This window comes from Oncorhynchus nerka, linkage group LG15, assembly GCF_034236695.1.
Source record: "Oncorhynchus nerka isolate Pitt River linkage group LG15, Oner_Uvic_2.0, whole genome shotgun sequence".
Lineage (NCBI taxonomy): Eukaryota > Metazoa > Chordata > Actinopteri > Salmoniformes > Salmonidae > Oncorhynchus > Oncorhynchus nerka.
Genome location: NC_088410.1, coordinates 16688112 through 16702317, shown reverse-complemented (window position 1 = coordinate 16702317; position 14206 = coordinate 16688112). Strand labels below are relative to the sequence as shown.

Genomic DNA, 14206 nt, shown 5'->3' with positions numbered 1-14206 from the left:
GTTCAGAGGAGACTGTGTGAATAAGGCCTTCATTGTCAAATTGCTGCAAAGAAACCACTACTAAAGGACACCAATAATAAGAAGAGACTTGCTTGGGCCAAGAAACACGAGCAACAGACAATAGACCGGTGGAAATGTGTCCTTTGGTCTGGAGTCTAAATTGGAGATTTTTGGTTCCAACCGCCGTGTCTTTGTGAGATGTGGTGTGGGTGAACGGATGATCTCTGCATGTTTATTTCCCACCGTAAGGCATGGAGGAGGAGGTGTTATGGTGTGGGGGTGCTTTGCTGGTGACACTGTCCGTGATTTATTTAGAATTCAAGGCACACTTAACCAGCATGTTTACCACAGCATTCTGCAGCGATACGCCATCCCATCTGGTTTGGGTTTAGAGGGACTATCATTTGTTTTTCAACAGGACAATGACCCAACACACCTCCAGGCTGTGTAAGGACTATTTTACCAAGAAGGAGAGTGATGGAGTTCTGCATCAGATAACCTGGCCTCCATAATCCCCCGACCTCCAACAAATTGAGATCGTTTGGGATGAGTCAGAAAAGCCAACAAGTGCTCAGCATAAGTGGGAACTCCTTCAAGACCGCTGGAAAAGCATTCCAGGTGAAGCTGGTTGAGAGAATGCCAGACGTGTGCAAAGCTGTCATCAAGGCAAAGGGTGGCTATTGAAGAATCTCAAATATAAAATATATTTTGATTTGGATTTGAATCCATGTGTTATTTCATAGTTTTAAAGTCTCTAAAGTCTTCTACACTGTAGAAAATAGTACAAATAAAGAAAAACACTTAAATGAGTAGGTGTTCTAAAACTTTGGACCAGTAGTGTATGTTGATGTATATCTACAATGTTTTGTGTAATTCCCACCTGATTGTGTGTTGTGTGTGTGGAGGGGCTGTCCTTCATATGACCCTGTGGTTACTTCAAACAACATGCTAACTGTCATTGATCACAATGTTACATGGTTGCTTGTTTATGTGGTGGTTATGGTAACATGTTGCGTTATCCTGACAGGGTTTGAGTTGTGTGGGTAAGCGTGAAGACCGTAACCAAAGCAACAGTTTTACAGTATTGTAGGCCTACCTCAGCTCGATAGATAGATAGATAGAGAGATATAAAGAGAGAGAGATCGAAACAGAGGGTTAAGAGGAAAAAAGAGAAGTACTGCATCCCTACCTCAGCTCTGGGGGAGGAGAAGACATCTGTCTGGTTGGTTTTGACTGTCTTCCTGGAGAGAGGGGGAGAGAGGGGGAGGGGGGGGAGCGAGAAATAGAAAGGGAGTTTTAACATTTCATCGTACTGTCAGAGATGACAGTTTAGAAAATGTGAAAAACCCTGCGGTGAGTGAGGTCAGTCCAAAGAGGAAATAGAGAGAGTCCTAGTTTACATCACTTCCTGTTGAGAGAGTCCCTAATTAGCACATAACATGTCCTTAGTTACCACATATCCTAACGGGGAACTCTGACAACATCCCAAACAGCACCCTATTCCCTAAATAGTGTACTATGGGCCCTGGTCAAAAGTAGTGCACTATATAGGGAATAGGGTGCCATTTGGGACTCAACCCCGTGACACGAGAGAGCAACACATCAGAGAAGTGAACATTAGAGGAAACGACAGTGGCCAACAACTCTCTGTTACAGGGCTAAGTGAAGGCGGTTCAGAGGTCAAGCAGTCTCAGTCATGTGAGACTGTGGTGCAGTGAACTCTGAATGAGTCAACGGTATAAAAGAAGTATGGAGGGAGCAAGTTGTTTTGGGGGAGTAGTAGCTGACTGCTAAAGAGTCCCAGAGTTACAGGAAGTAGCAGCAGTAGTGACACGTTGAAACAGTATTACTGTGGTATTATATTTAAGCAATAAGGCCCAAAGGGGTGTGGTATACAGCCAATATACCACGGCTAAGAGCTGTTCTTAGCATGACGCAACACGGAGTGCCTGGATACAGCCCTTATCCCATATACTACAAACCCCCTGAGGTGCCTTACTGCTGTTATAAACTGGTTACCAGCGTAATTAGAGCGGTAAAACTAAATGATAGCTTACACTCTACGTGTAGGGGGCCGGAGGCGACGCAGGGCTCGTGGTTGGTGCTGACTGTCTGACTCAGTCTGGTAGAAAAACATCCTGATGTCGTCATCCAATAGAACCCAGGTAGGCAGGCCCAGCAATCTCTAGGAGAGAGGAGAGGAGAGGAGAGGAGAGGAGAGGAGAGGAGAGGAGAGGAGAGAGAGGAGAGGAGAGGAGAGAAACATATAGAGAGAGACATATAGAAACATATAGAGAGAGACATATAGAAACATATAGAGAGAGACATATATATAGAGAGAGAGAGAGAGAGAGAGAGAGAGAGAGAGAGAGAGAGAGAGAGAGAGAGACACACAGTGGTGGAGCAACATTGTGACATGAGAAAAAGCCCTGGCTAAATTTGGAGATCACTCACTGCCCTTTCAATCTGCAGATACACACTGAGTGGACAAAACATTAGTAACACCTTCCTAATATTGAGTTGCGCCCTCTTTTGCCCTCAGAACAGCCTCGTCAGGACAGGGACTCTACAAGGTGTTGACAGCGTTCCACAGGGATTCTGGCCCATGTTGACTCTACAAGGTTTTGAAAGCGTTCCACAGGGATGCTGGCCCATGTTGACTCCAATGCTTCCCACAGTTGTGTCAAGTTGACTGGATGTCCTTTTGGTGGTGGACCATTCTTGATACACACAGGACACTGTTGAGCGTGAACAACCCAGCAGCGTTGCAGTTTTTGACACAAACCAGTGTGCCTGGCTCATAATACTGTACCCCGTTCAAAAGCACTTAAATCTTCTGTCTTGCCCATAATCACTCTGAATGAGAAACATACACAATCCATGTCTCAATTGTCTCAAGGCTTAAAAATCCTTCTTTAACCCGTCTCCTCCCCTTCATCTTTAACCCGTCTCCTCCCCTTCATCTTTAACCCGTCTCCTCCCCTTCATCTTTAACCCGTCTCTCCCCTTCATCTTTAACCCGTCTCCTCCCCTTCATCTTTAACCCGTCTCCTCCCCTTCATCTTTAACCCGTCTCCTCCCCTTCATCTTTAACCCGTCTCCCCTTCATCTTTAACCCGTCTCCTCCCCTTCATCTTTAACCCGTCCCTCCCCTTCATCTTTAACCTGTCTCCTCCCCTTCATCTTTAACCTGTCTCCTCCCATCTTTAAACTGTCTCCTCCCCTTCATCTTTAACCTGTCTCCTCCCATTCATCTTTAACCCGTCTCCTCCCTTCATCTTTAACCCGTCTCCACCCCTTCATCTTTAACCCGTCTCCCACCCTTCATCTTTAACCCGTCTCCGCCCCTTCATCTTTAACCCGTCTCCTCCCCTTCATCTTTAACCTGTCTCCTCCCCTTCACCTTTAACCCGTCTCATCTTTAACCCGTCTCCTCCCCTTCACCTTTAACCCGTCTCCTCCCCTTCATTTTTAACCTGTCTCCTCCCCTTCATCTTTAACCTGTCTCCCTCCCTTTAACTTCATCTTTAACCTGTCTGCTCCTCTCATCTTTAACCTCCCTCCCCTCATCTTTAACCCGTCTCCTCCCCTTCATCTTTAACCTTCCTCCCTTCATCTTTAACCCGTCTCCTCCCCTTCATCTTTAACCCGTCTCCTCCCCTTCATCTTTAACCCGTCTCCTCCCCTTCATCTTTAACCTGTCTCCTCCCCTTCATCTTTAACCCGTCTCCTCCCCTTCATCTTTAACCTGTCTCCGCCCCTTCATCTTTAACCCGTCTCCTCCCCTTCACCTTTAACCCGTCTCCTCCCCTTCATCTTTAACCCCTCTCCTCCCCTTCATCTTTAACCTGCCTCCTCCCCTTCATCTACACTGACTGAAGTGGATTTAACAGGTGACATCAATAAGGGATCATAGTTTTCACTCGGGGTATATTCTCCGTATGACTTACCTTCATATAAGTGTTGAGTTCTGGAATTCTATTCTCTGCAATCTCCTTCTTATTGCCAATGAACACTTTACCTAGAGACACACAAAGACACACACCATAGATCGTCTCCCGACATTTTCCCCTCCAACAAGACCAACCAATAACTAAAACTCTTCCTTTCTGGAAATCGATCAATCCGAAATAACTCATTTCAAGGTTGACAGTATTGCCTTTGGGTGGTTGCATAAATATCAACAACATAATGACGTTTTAATTGCATTTCTCATCAGAGTTGATGATATGTTAATGAAACATCCCACAGGCCACAGATGTAGGATCTTCATTTGATCACTCTTTTGTCACTGAGAATTTTCATGCACAGCAGGGAATGAAACCGTGTAGTGTATTCGAGGTTTAAAAAGGCCTCTGAAGTTTGTACTTTTCCCTTTACTATGGCACACTTGATGTTCCCTAAATGAAAAATGTATCAAACACTACAAAAATGTCCATGAATCATAATCCACATTATAACTCACATTTGTTGTTGCTGCAGGATTATTTTCCTGCTGTAAACTGGCTCAAATTAAGAGTCCACATCTGTAGCGTGTGTTCCATATGACACCCTATTTCCCATATAGCCACTATGGGTCCTGGTCTAAAGAAGTGCACTACATAGGGAAAGAGGGTGCCATTAAATAGGGTGCCATTAAATAGGGTGCCATTGAGACACAGACTGACGGTACGATACAAATAAACAAAGACTGTAGTTGAATGACTGTCCAACCAACAGCTATCTGAGATACTCAGAACACACACACACACACACACAGCTACAGTACAACTCGGCCCAACTGAATGTCACCTAGAACTTCTAGCTGAATATAATTATTAACATTTAGAACACCCCCCTGAAGTTCCTCTGTGCTCCAATTGTAACGTTCTACATTAGATTCAGCTACTTCCCTCTGCTGATAAAACTCATTTAGAGGGAGAGAGAGAGAGGAGAGGACAGAGAGAGAGGAGAGGACAGAGAGAGAGAGAGGAGAGGACAGAGAGAGAGAGAGAGAGAGGGAGGGGAGATGGAGGGAGGGAGAGAGGGGGTGGAGGGAGGGAGAGAGAGAGGAGAGGACAGAGAGAGAGAGAGAGAGAGAGAGAGAGAGAGGAGAGGGCAGAGAGAGCGAGAGGAGAGGACAGAGAGAGAGAGAGAGAGAGGAGAGGACAGAGAGAAAGAGAGAGAGAGAGAGAGAGAGAGAGAGAGAGAGGAGGACAGAGAGAGAGAGAGAGAGAGAGAGGAGAGGACAGAGAGAGAGAGAGAGAGGAGAGACAGAGAGAGAGAGAGGAGAGGACAGAGAGAGAGAGAGAGAGGGACAGAGAGAGAGAGAGGAGAGGACAGAGAGAGAGAGAGAGAGAGAGAGAGGACAGAGAGAGAGAGAGAGGACAGAGAGAGAGAGGAGGGACAGAGAGAGAGAGAGGGAGGACAGAGAGAGAGAGAGAGAGAGAGAGAGAGAGAGAGAGAGAGGAGAGGACAGAGAGAGAGAGAGAGGACAGAGAGAGAGAGGAGAGGAGAGAGAGGACAGAGAGAGAGGAGAGGACAGAGAGAGAGAGAGAGAGAGAGAGAGAGAGAGAGAGAGAGAGAGAGGAGAGGACAGAGAGAGAGAGAAGAGAGAGAGAGAGAGAGAGAGAGAGGAGAGGACAGAGAGAGAGAGAGAGAGAGGACAGAGAGAGAGAGAGAGGACAGAGAGAGAGAGAGGAGAGGAGGACAGAGAGAGAGGGGAGAGGACAGAGAGAGAGAGAGAGAGAGAGGAGAGGAGGACAGAGAGAGAGAGAGAGGAGACAGAGAGAGGAGAGGAGAGGACAGAGAGAGAGAGAGAGAGGGAGTGGATCAGAGAGAGAGGGGGAGATGGAGGGAGGAGGACAGAGAGAGGAGGAGAGGACAGAGAGAGATTTAGAGACAGAGAGAGAGGAGAGAGGGAGAAAGAGGAGAAGGACAGAGAGAGGAGAGAGAGAGGGAGAGAGAGAAGGACAGAGAGAGAGAGAGGAGGGAGACAGAGAGAGAGAGGGAGGAGGACAGAGAGAGAGAGTGGGGAGATGGAGAGAGAGAGGGAGAAGGACAGAGAGAGTGGGGGAGAGGGAGGGAGAGAGAAAGGGGAGGAGGACAGAAAGAGTACCTCCAGGCTCTGATCAGGCCCTAATTTACCCAAACAAGGGCACTGTGATCGTTCATCCACCATCTGGCCTCTGGATCCCTCCCTACCACTGAGGAAGGCTGGACAGTTCCGCTCCAGCCCAGTCAAAACTGTTCCCTCCGCTCTGGCCCCCCGGTGGAACAAACTCCTCCGACGATCTCCAGGACAGCGGAGTCAATCACCACCTTCCGGAGACACCTCAAACCCCACCTCTTTAAGGAATACTCTATCTGGATCTCCCTCCATCTCCCTCCATCACTAGGATCTGGCTATCTCCCACTCCATCCCTCTCTCCCCCCTCCATCTATCTTAAAAGATTTAGATGCACTACTGTTCCACTGGATGTCATAAGGTGAATGCACCAATTTGTAAGCCAATGTCTGGATAAGAGCTGTCTGCTAAATGACTTAAATGAGAGGACAGAGTGAGTGTGTGTGAGAGAGAGAGAGAGAGAGGGGACAGAGAGACTGTAAGAGGAGGACAGAGAGAGTACAGAGGAGAGTAACAGAGAGAGAGAGGAGAGAGGGGAAGAAGAGAGGGAAGAGATGGGGGAGAGAGAGAGAGAGAGTGATGGATGGAGGGAGGGAAACATGGAGGGATGGGAGAGAGAGAGAAGGAAAGAGGGGTGGAGAGAGAGAGAGAGAGCAGTTTTCTAGGAGAGAGACACTAATTATTCTGTTAAACAGGTATTCAGTCTTGGCAGAAATCCAACTGTTTGGGACACAGACAGAAAGAGAGAAGGAAGAGATGAGACAGACAGAGAAGGAGAGAGAGACATATAGAGATGGACAGACAGACAGACATATAGAGAAGGAGAGACAGACAGACATATAGAGAAGGAGAGACAGACATATAGAGAAGGAGAGACAGACAGACAGAGAAGGAGAGACAGACATATAGAGAAGGAGAGACAGACATATAGAGAAGGAGAGACATATAGAGAAGGAGAGACAGACATATAGAGAAGGAGAGACAGACATATAGAGAAGGAGAGACAGACATATAGAGAAGGAGAGACAGACATATAGAGAAGGAGAGACAGACATACAGAGAAGGAGAGACAGACATATAGAGAAGGAGAGACAGACAGACATAGAAGGAGAGACAGACAGGAGAAGGAGAGACAGACATATAGAGAAGAGACAGACAGATAGAGAAGGAGAGACAGACAGATAGAGAAGGAGAGACAGACAGATAGAGAAGGAGAGACAGACAGATAGAGAAGGAGAGACAGACATATAGAGAAGGAGAGACAGACATATAGAGAAGGAGAGACAGACATATAGAGAAGGAGAGACAGACATATAGAGAAGGAGAGACAGACAGATAGAGAAGGAGAGACAGACATATAGAGAAGGAGAGACAGACATATAGAAGGAGAGACAGACAGATAGAGAAGGAGAGACAGACATATAGAGAAGGAGAGACAGACATATAGAGAAGGAGAGACAGACAGATAGAGAAGGAGAGACAGACATATAGAGAAGGAGAGACAGACAGATAGAGACAGACATAGAGACAGACAGACATAGAGAAGGAGAGACAGACACATATAGAAGGAGAGACAGACATATAGAGAAGGAGAGAGACATATAGAGGAGAGACAGACATATAGAGAAGGAGAGACAGACAGACATAGAAGGAGAGAGACATATAGAGAAGGACAGACAGACAAAAAAAGGAGACAGACATATAGAGAAGTAGATACAGACATATAGAGAAGGAGAGACAGACATATAGAGAAGAGAGACAGACATATAGAGTCCAGACATATGGTCAGGAGAGACATTCAAAGTCATAAATCTTTAGAAGGCAACGATGCTAGAGCTATCGGAGACAATCACTAAAGGAGCCTTGTAACAATGTATTTATAGGAGACATAGATGTCTTTCTCAGACATACAGAGACTCGCTGTCTGTCATTCTCTCCTACTCCTAAGGAGAGTCTGTCATATAGAGACTCTCTGAGTCAGCTTCTGTGTCTGTCTGTCATATAGAGAAGGAGAGTCTTTCTGAGAAGGTCTTTCTCTACAGAGAAGGAGAGAGACATAGAGAAGGAGTGACAGACTGTCTTTCTCTCTCTCAGTCTGTCTTTCTCTCTCAGACATATGGAGAAGGAGAGACAGACAGACAGAGAAGTCTGTCTGTCTGAGAAGGAGTCAGACTGTCTGTCTGTCTCAGACATACAGAGAAGGAGAGACTCTCTCTGAGTCTCTGTCTGACTTTCATAGAGAAGGAGAGACTCTCTGTCTGAAGGTCAGACTGTCTGTCTCTCTCTCTGTCTGTCTTTCTCTCTGTCTTTCATACTCTCTGTCTTCTGTCAGACATACTCTCTCTTCTCTCTGTCTGTCTGAGAAGTCTGACAGACTGTCTGTCTCTCTCTCAGACTCTCTCTCTCTCTCAGACATCTCTCTGTCTGTCTGTCTGTCATCTCTCTGTCTCTCAGACTGTCTCTCTCTCTCAGACAGACATATAGAGAAGTCTTTCAGACTGTCTGTCTGTCTGAGACAGACACTCTCTCTCTGTCTGTCTGTCTCACATATAGAAGGAGAGACAGACATATAGAGAAGAGAGTCTTTCTCTCTGTCTGTCTGTCTGTCATATAGAGAAGGAGAGACAGACATATAGCTCTCTCTCTCTCTCTCATCTCTGTGTCTGTCTGTCTTTCTCTCTCCCTCTGTGACTGTCTGTCTTTCTCTCTCTCTTTCAATTGGCTAATCCCTGGAGAGACAGACACTCACTCTCACTTTCTGTCTTTGAATTGGTGAGTGTGTGTGTGAGTGTGTAAATGAGAAGGAATAAAGTAAAAGTGTTTGACTGACATATAGAGATAATATCCAGTAACACAGAGAGGGAATAGAGAAGGAGGTCTATCTGATATGGTGTTAACACAGAGATATAGAATAGGAGTCCTGGTCTATCTGACATGAAGTTAACACAGAGAGGAGAATAGAGAGTCCTGGTCTATCTGATATGGTGTCAGACACAGAGAGGGAATAGAGTCCTGGTCTATCTGAATGGTGTTAGACAGACAGAGAGGAATAGAGTCCTGAGTCTATCTGATATGGTGTTAACACAGAGAGGGAATAGGAGTCCTGGTCTATCTGATACAGTGCCATAGAGAAAGTATTCGGACCCCTTGAACTTTGCAACCTATTGACATTTCAGGCTTCAAACATAAAGATATAAAACTGACATTTTTGAGAAGAATCAACATACAGAGAAGGGGACACAATCATGAAGTGAAACAGACATTTATTGGATATTTCAAACAGAGAATGAAGACAGACATACAAAATGAAAAGACATGAAAAGATTCAGACATACAGAGAAGGAGAGACAGACATACAGAGAAGGAGAAAATTATTCAGCCCCTTTACAGACAGTGCAGCAAACTCTGTCCAGAAGTTCAGTGAGGATCTCTGAATGATCCAATGTTGACCTAAATGACTAATGATGATAAATACAATCCACCTGTGTGTAATCAAGTCTCCGTAGAAATGCACCTGCACTGTGATAGTCTCAGAGGTCCGTTAAAAGCGCAGAGGCATCAGACAAGAACAAGGAACACACCAGGCAGGTCCAGATACTGTTGTGAAGAAGACATTAAAGCCGGATTTGACATATACAAAAATATTTCCCAGACATATAGAGAAACATCCAGACATAGGAGCACTGTGCAGACATATAATATTGAAATGGAAGGAGTATCAGACCACTGCAAATCTACATAAGACCTGGACAGACCAAGGAAGACTAGAAAGGAGAGACAGACATATAGAGAAGGAGAGACAGACAGATAGATACAGACATAAGAGAAGGACTGACAGAGATATGGAGAAGAGGACAGACAGATCACTATGGATGAACTGCAGAGATCTACAGCTGAGGTGGGAGACTCTGTCCATAGGACAGACAATCTGTCGAAGGATATTGCACAAATCTATAGAGAAGGAGAGACAGCCTTTATGGAAGAGTGGCAAGAAGAAAGCCATTTCTTAAGATATCCATAAAAAGACAGACATATAGAGGAGAGAGAATGTAAAGTTTGCCACAAGCCACCTGGGAGATCCCCATTCAAAGTCATAAACATGTGGAAGAAGGTGCTCAGAGCTAGATGAAACCAAAATTGAACTTTTTGGCAACAATGCAAAATGTTATTTATAGGCGAAAAGCAACACAACTCATCACCCTGTCTTTCACACCATCCCCACTGTCAAACATGGTGGTGGCAGCATCATGGTTTGGGCCTGCTTTTCTTCAGCAGGGACTGGGAAGATGGTTAAAATTGATGGGAAGATGGATGGAGCCAAATACTCTCTCTGTCTGTCTGTCCATTCTGGAAGAAACCTCTGATGGAGTCTGCAAAAGACCTGAGACTGGGACGGTCTGTCTTTGTCTTCCAACAAGACAATGATCCAAAACATAAAGCAAAATCTACAATGGAATGGTTCAAAAATAAACATATCCAGGTGTTAGAATGGCCAAGTCAAAGTCCAGACCTGAATCCAATCGAGAATCTGTGGAAAGAACTGAAAACTCCCTTCTGTGCTCTTTCATCCAACCTCACTGAGCTCGAGCTGTTTTGCAAGGTCTATCTTTCTAGTCTCTCGATGTGCAAAACCCTGATTTGAGACATACCTCACACTCACTTTCTGTCTTTGCAAAAGGTGGCGCTGTGTGTGTATTAACTTAAGGGGGCTGAATCATTTTGTGTGTGTGTTTTTCAGTTTTTGATTTGTTAAAAAAGTTTGAAATATCCAATAAATGTGTTCCACTTCATGACTGTGTCCCACTTGTCCTGTTGATTCTTCAACAAAAAATACAGTCCTTATATCTTTATGTTTGAAGCCTGAAATGTTGCAAAAGGTGTCAAAGTTCAATAAAGGGTCTATCTGAATAACACAGAAGGCACTGTATGGTCTGTGATAACACAGAGAGGTAATAGGAGTCCTGGTCTATCTGATATGGTGTTAACACAGAGAGGGAATAGGAGTCCTGGTCTATCTGATATTGTGTCAAAACAGAGAGGGAATAGGAGTCCTGGTCTATCTGATATGGTGTTAACACAGAGAGGGAATAGGAGTCCTGGTCTATCTGATATGGTGTTAACACAGAGAGGGAATAGGAGTCCTGGTCTATCTGATATTGTGTCAAAACAGAGAGGGAATAGGAGTCCTGGTCTATCTGATATGGTGTTAACACAGAGAGGGAATAGGAGTCCTGGTCTATCTGATATGGTGTTAACACAGAGAGGGAATAGGAGTCCTGGTCTATCTGATATGGTGTTAACACAGAGAGGGAATAGGAGTCCTGGTCTATCTGATATGGTGTTAACACAGAGAGGGAATAGGAGTCCTGGTCTATCTGATATGGTGTTAACACTGAGGGGGAATAGGAGTCCTGGTCTATCTGACATGGTGTTAACACAGAGGGAATAGGAGTCCTGGTCGATCTGATATGGTGTGTTTTACACAATGCCAGGGTGAATGATATTTTTTACATAACTCATACCCAACATACCCAACATACACAACATACACAACATACCCAACATACCGAACATTCATGTACAAGGACACACCCAACAGCATAGACATAATATGTATATGTGCAAAAGCGCATATAACGTACACACACACACACAAACACACACACACACACACACACACACTGAGCAGCCCACCCCTCCACCCCCCTCTCACCAGGCAGGGTGGGCAGCCTGCAGGTGTTAGGTCCAGATGTGCCCTGGTCTCCAGGTGAATGCTTCAGCTCCAGGTCACTGTGCAGGTTGAAGAACTGGCTGTACCTCCGGTAGATCAGGTACTTACTACCACCTCTGGTCCTTACCTCCATCACAAAACGCTGCCGGGAGACAGGGGGAGCAGGGAGAGGGGGGCAGGGAGAGAGGGGGGGGAGCAGGGAGAGAGGGGGGCAGGGAGAGAGGGGGCAGGGAGAGAGGGGGAGCAGGGAGAGGGGGGCAGGGAGAGAGGGGGGCAGGGAGAGGGGGGGGCAGGGAGACAGGGGGGGGGAGGGAGGGAGGGAGGGAGACAGGGGGGGCAGGTAGAGAGGGGGAGGGAGGGAGAGAGGGAGAGAGGGGGCAGGGAGAGAGGGGGGAGCAGGGAGAGAGGGGGGGATCAGGGAGAGAGGGAGGGGGGCAGGGAGAGAGGGGGGGGCAGGGAGAGAGGGAGGGGAGGAGCAGGGAGAGAGGGGGAGCAGGGAGAGAGGGGGGAGCAGGGAGACAGGGGGCAGGGAGAGAGGGGATGGGGGAGGGGGGGAGGGAGACAGGGGGGCAGGGAGAGAGGGGGGGGGCAGGGAGGGAGGGAGGGAGGGAGGGAGACAGGGGGGAGGGAGAGGGGGGGGCAGGGAGGGGGGGAGCAGGGAGAGAGGGGGGCAGGGAGAGAGGGGGGGGAGGGAGGCGAGGAGGAGGAGGAGGAGGAGGCGAGGAGAGCAGGGAGAGACGGAGGGGGAGGAGGAGGGAGGGAGGGAGGGAGGGAGGGAGGGAGGAGGAGGGAGAGAGGGAGGAGGGGAGGAGAGCAGGGAGGGGAGGGGAGGAGGAGGAGAAGGGGAGGAGAGCAGGGAGGGAGGGAGAATTCTTACATGAGCTTTTGAGATGCTTTTCACACCATTCTTAGCGTTTAAAGCGTTCTCACCATTCTAACTCGTGGGTTGTGTGGTCAGTGTTCACCAGCATACAGAGACACACTTACATAATAATCGATGAAGCCCTTTTTCTCCTCGATGTCTGCGATGGTGGCACTGATGGGAATGTCGTGCGGAAGCTGGTCAAAATCACTGAGCGAGAGGAGAGGAGGAGGAAGAGGGAGAGGAAGAGGAAGAGGAGAGGAGGTGAGGTGAACTAAGAAGTAAACAAATGCTTAGGTGATGTTCAGCTTCAAGACGTGCTGTATGACGTCAATAATATGTACAACCATGGATTGGGAAAGAACCCTGGGGGTTATAGAACATCAGCAACATATCAGACAGGTTAGAGCAGTCCAACCGCAGGCTGATGTACAGGGCTTCATGGCACCGAGAACTCTCTCTCTCACACACACACACACACACACACACACACACACACACACACACTGCGAGGAAACACACGTCATAGCGTACACACACGCATTTATGTAGGGTGAATGTTGCAAAACGAGTCACTCTGGTGACTATTATGGAATTTAGTTTAGTTTCAAATTCACAATCGTGACAGATGACTGTTCTAGAAAGATTGGAAACGCGCTGCATACACTATAGAAGAATAGGCTCCTACCACAGATAAAAGGGAAATATCTTCGCTGTTACTATTCCATTGCCTAGTTACTGGCTAAATGCCCAATCTGGCCCTCACATGGCCACCTAATCTTCCCCTGTTCCCAGTTGGCTCATTCATCCCCCCTCCTCTTCTCACTTCTCAGTCGATTTAACTGGTAAAATAAGGGTTACATAAACGCACATTAACAACAGTTCCGGAATCAGAAGTTCACATTTGCTAACAGTCCTATGCTGCCTTCAACAACCGCTGTCACCACCGGCCTCGTAACTCACCTCTCGTCTCGTAGTTGCTTGGGCAGCGACGACATGTTGATGGAGACCGGGCCGATTGAAGAATGAAACTTTCGGATGGATTTATCAGAACACAGTACAGTCGCCTCTCACTTCAACCCTCCTTCGATGAACAGAAACATGAACTGAAAATCTGCTACAGACTCGCAAAGTGGTTTCATGGAGCGGAACGAACGCGATCAGAAGGCGCAAACAGGCGACAGAGCGGAACGTGTGCAATCAGGAAGCCAAAATCAAGTTCCCCAAAATGATTAGGCTACACGCAGCGCCCGTTTCTGAAGTTTGCTGAGGTGGATGTGGAGGGAAACAGTGTCTTGTTGTTCTCGAGCCTCTTAACAGAGAATCAAATAAGATGCAGATGTAAACTTGATAGGTTAAAATAGGTTAAAACGCACACACATATATATATACATATCTCCCTCTCTCACTATTGCTCTCTCGACTACTGTGTGGGTTCGTTCAAGCTTGAAAAGTATGTCAATTACAATGCAACTGGCAACATCAGGCATTGTACAATCATGCGACT

General features: G+C 46.8%; 1 protein-coding gene across 1 annotated transcript in view; it reads right to left on the bottom strand.

Annotated features, from left to right (window-relative positions):
• The window catches only part of ncf4 (neutrophil cytosolic factor 4), a 55488-nt gene extending 41605 nt beyond the window's left edge, over positions 1–13883 (bottom strand). The window contains exons 1-6 of the mRNA XM_065001130.1: positions 13663–13883; positions 12825–12909; positions 11820–11979; positions 3951–4021; positions 2058–2185; positions 1190–1241 (exon numbers count right to left, since the gene is read on the bottom strand). Coding sequence (XP_064857202.1) covers positions 1190–1241; positions 2058–2185; positions 3951–4021; positions 11820–11979; positions 12825–12909; positions 13663–13697 — 531 coding nt within the window. The 5' untranslated portion in view covers positions 13698–13883. The remainder of the gene's footprint in view (positions 1–1189; positions 1242–2057; positions 2186–3950; positions 4022–11819; positions 11980–12824; positions 12910–13662) is intronic.
• Between the last annotated feature and the right edge of the window lie 323 nt (positions 13884–14206).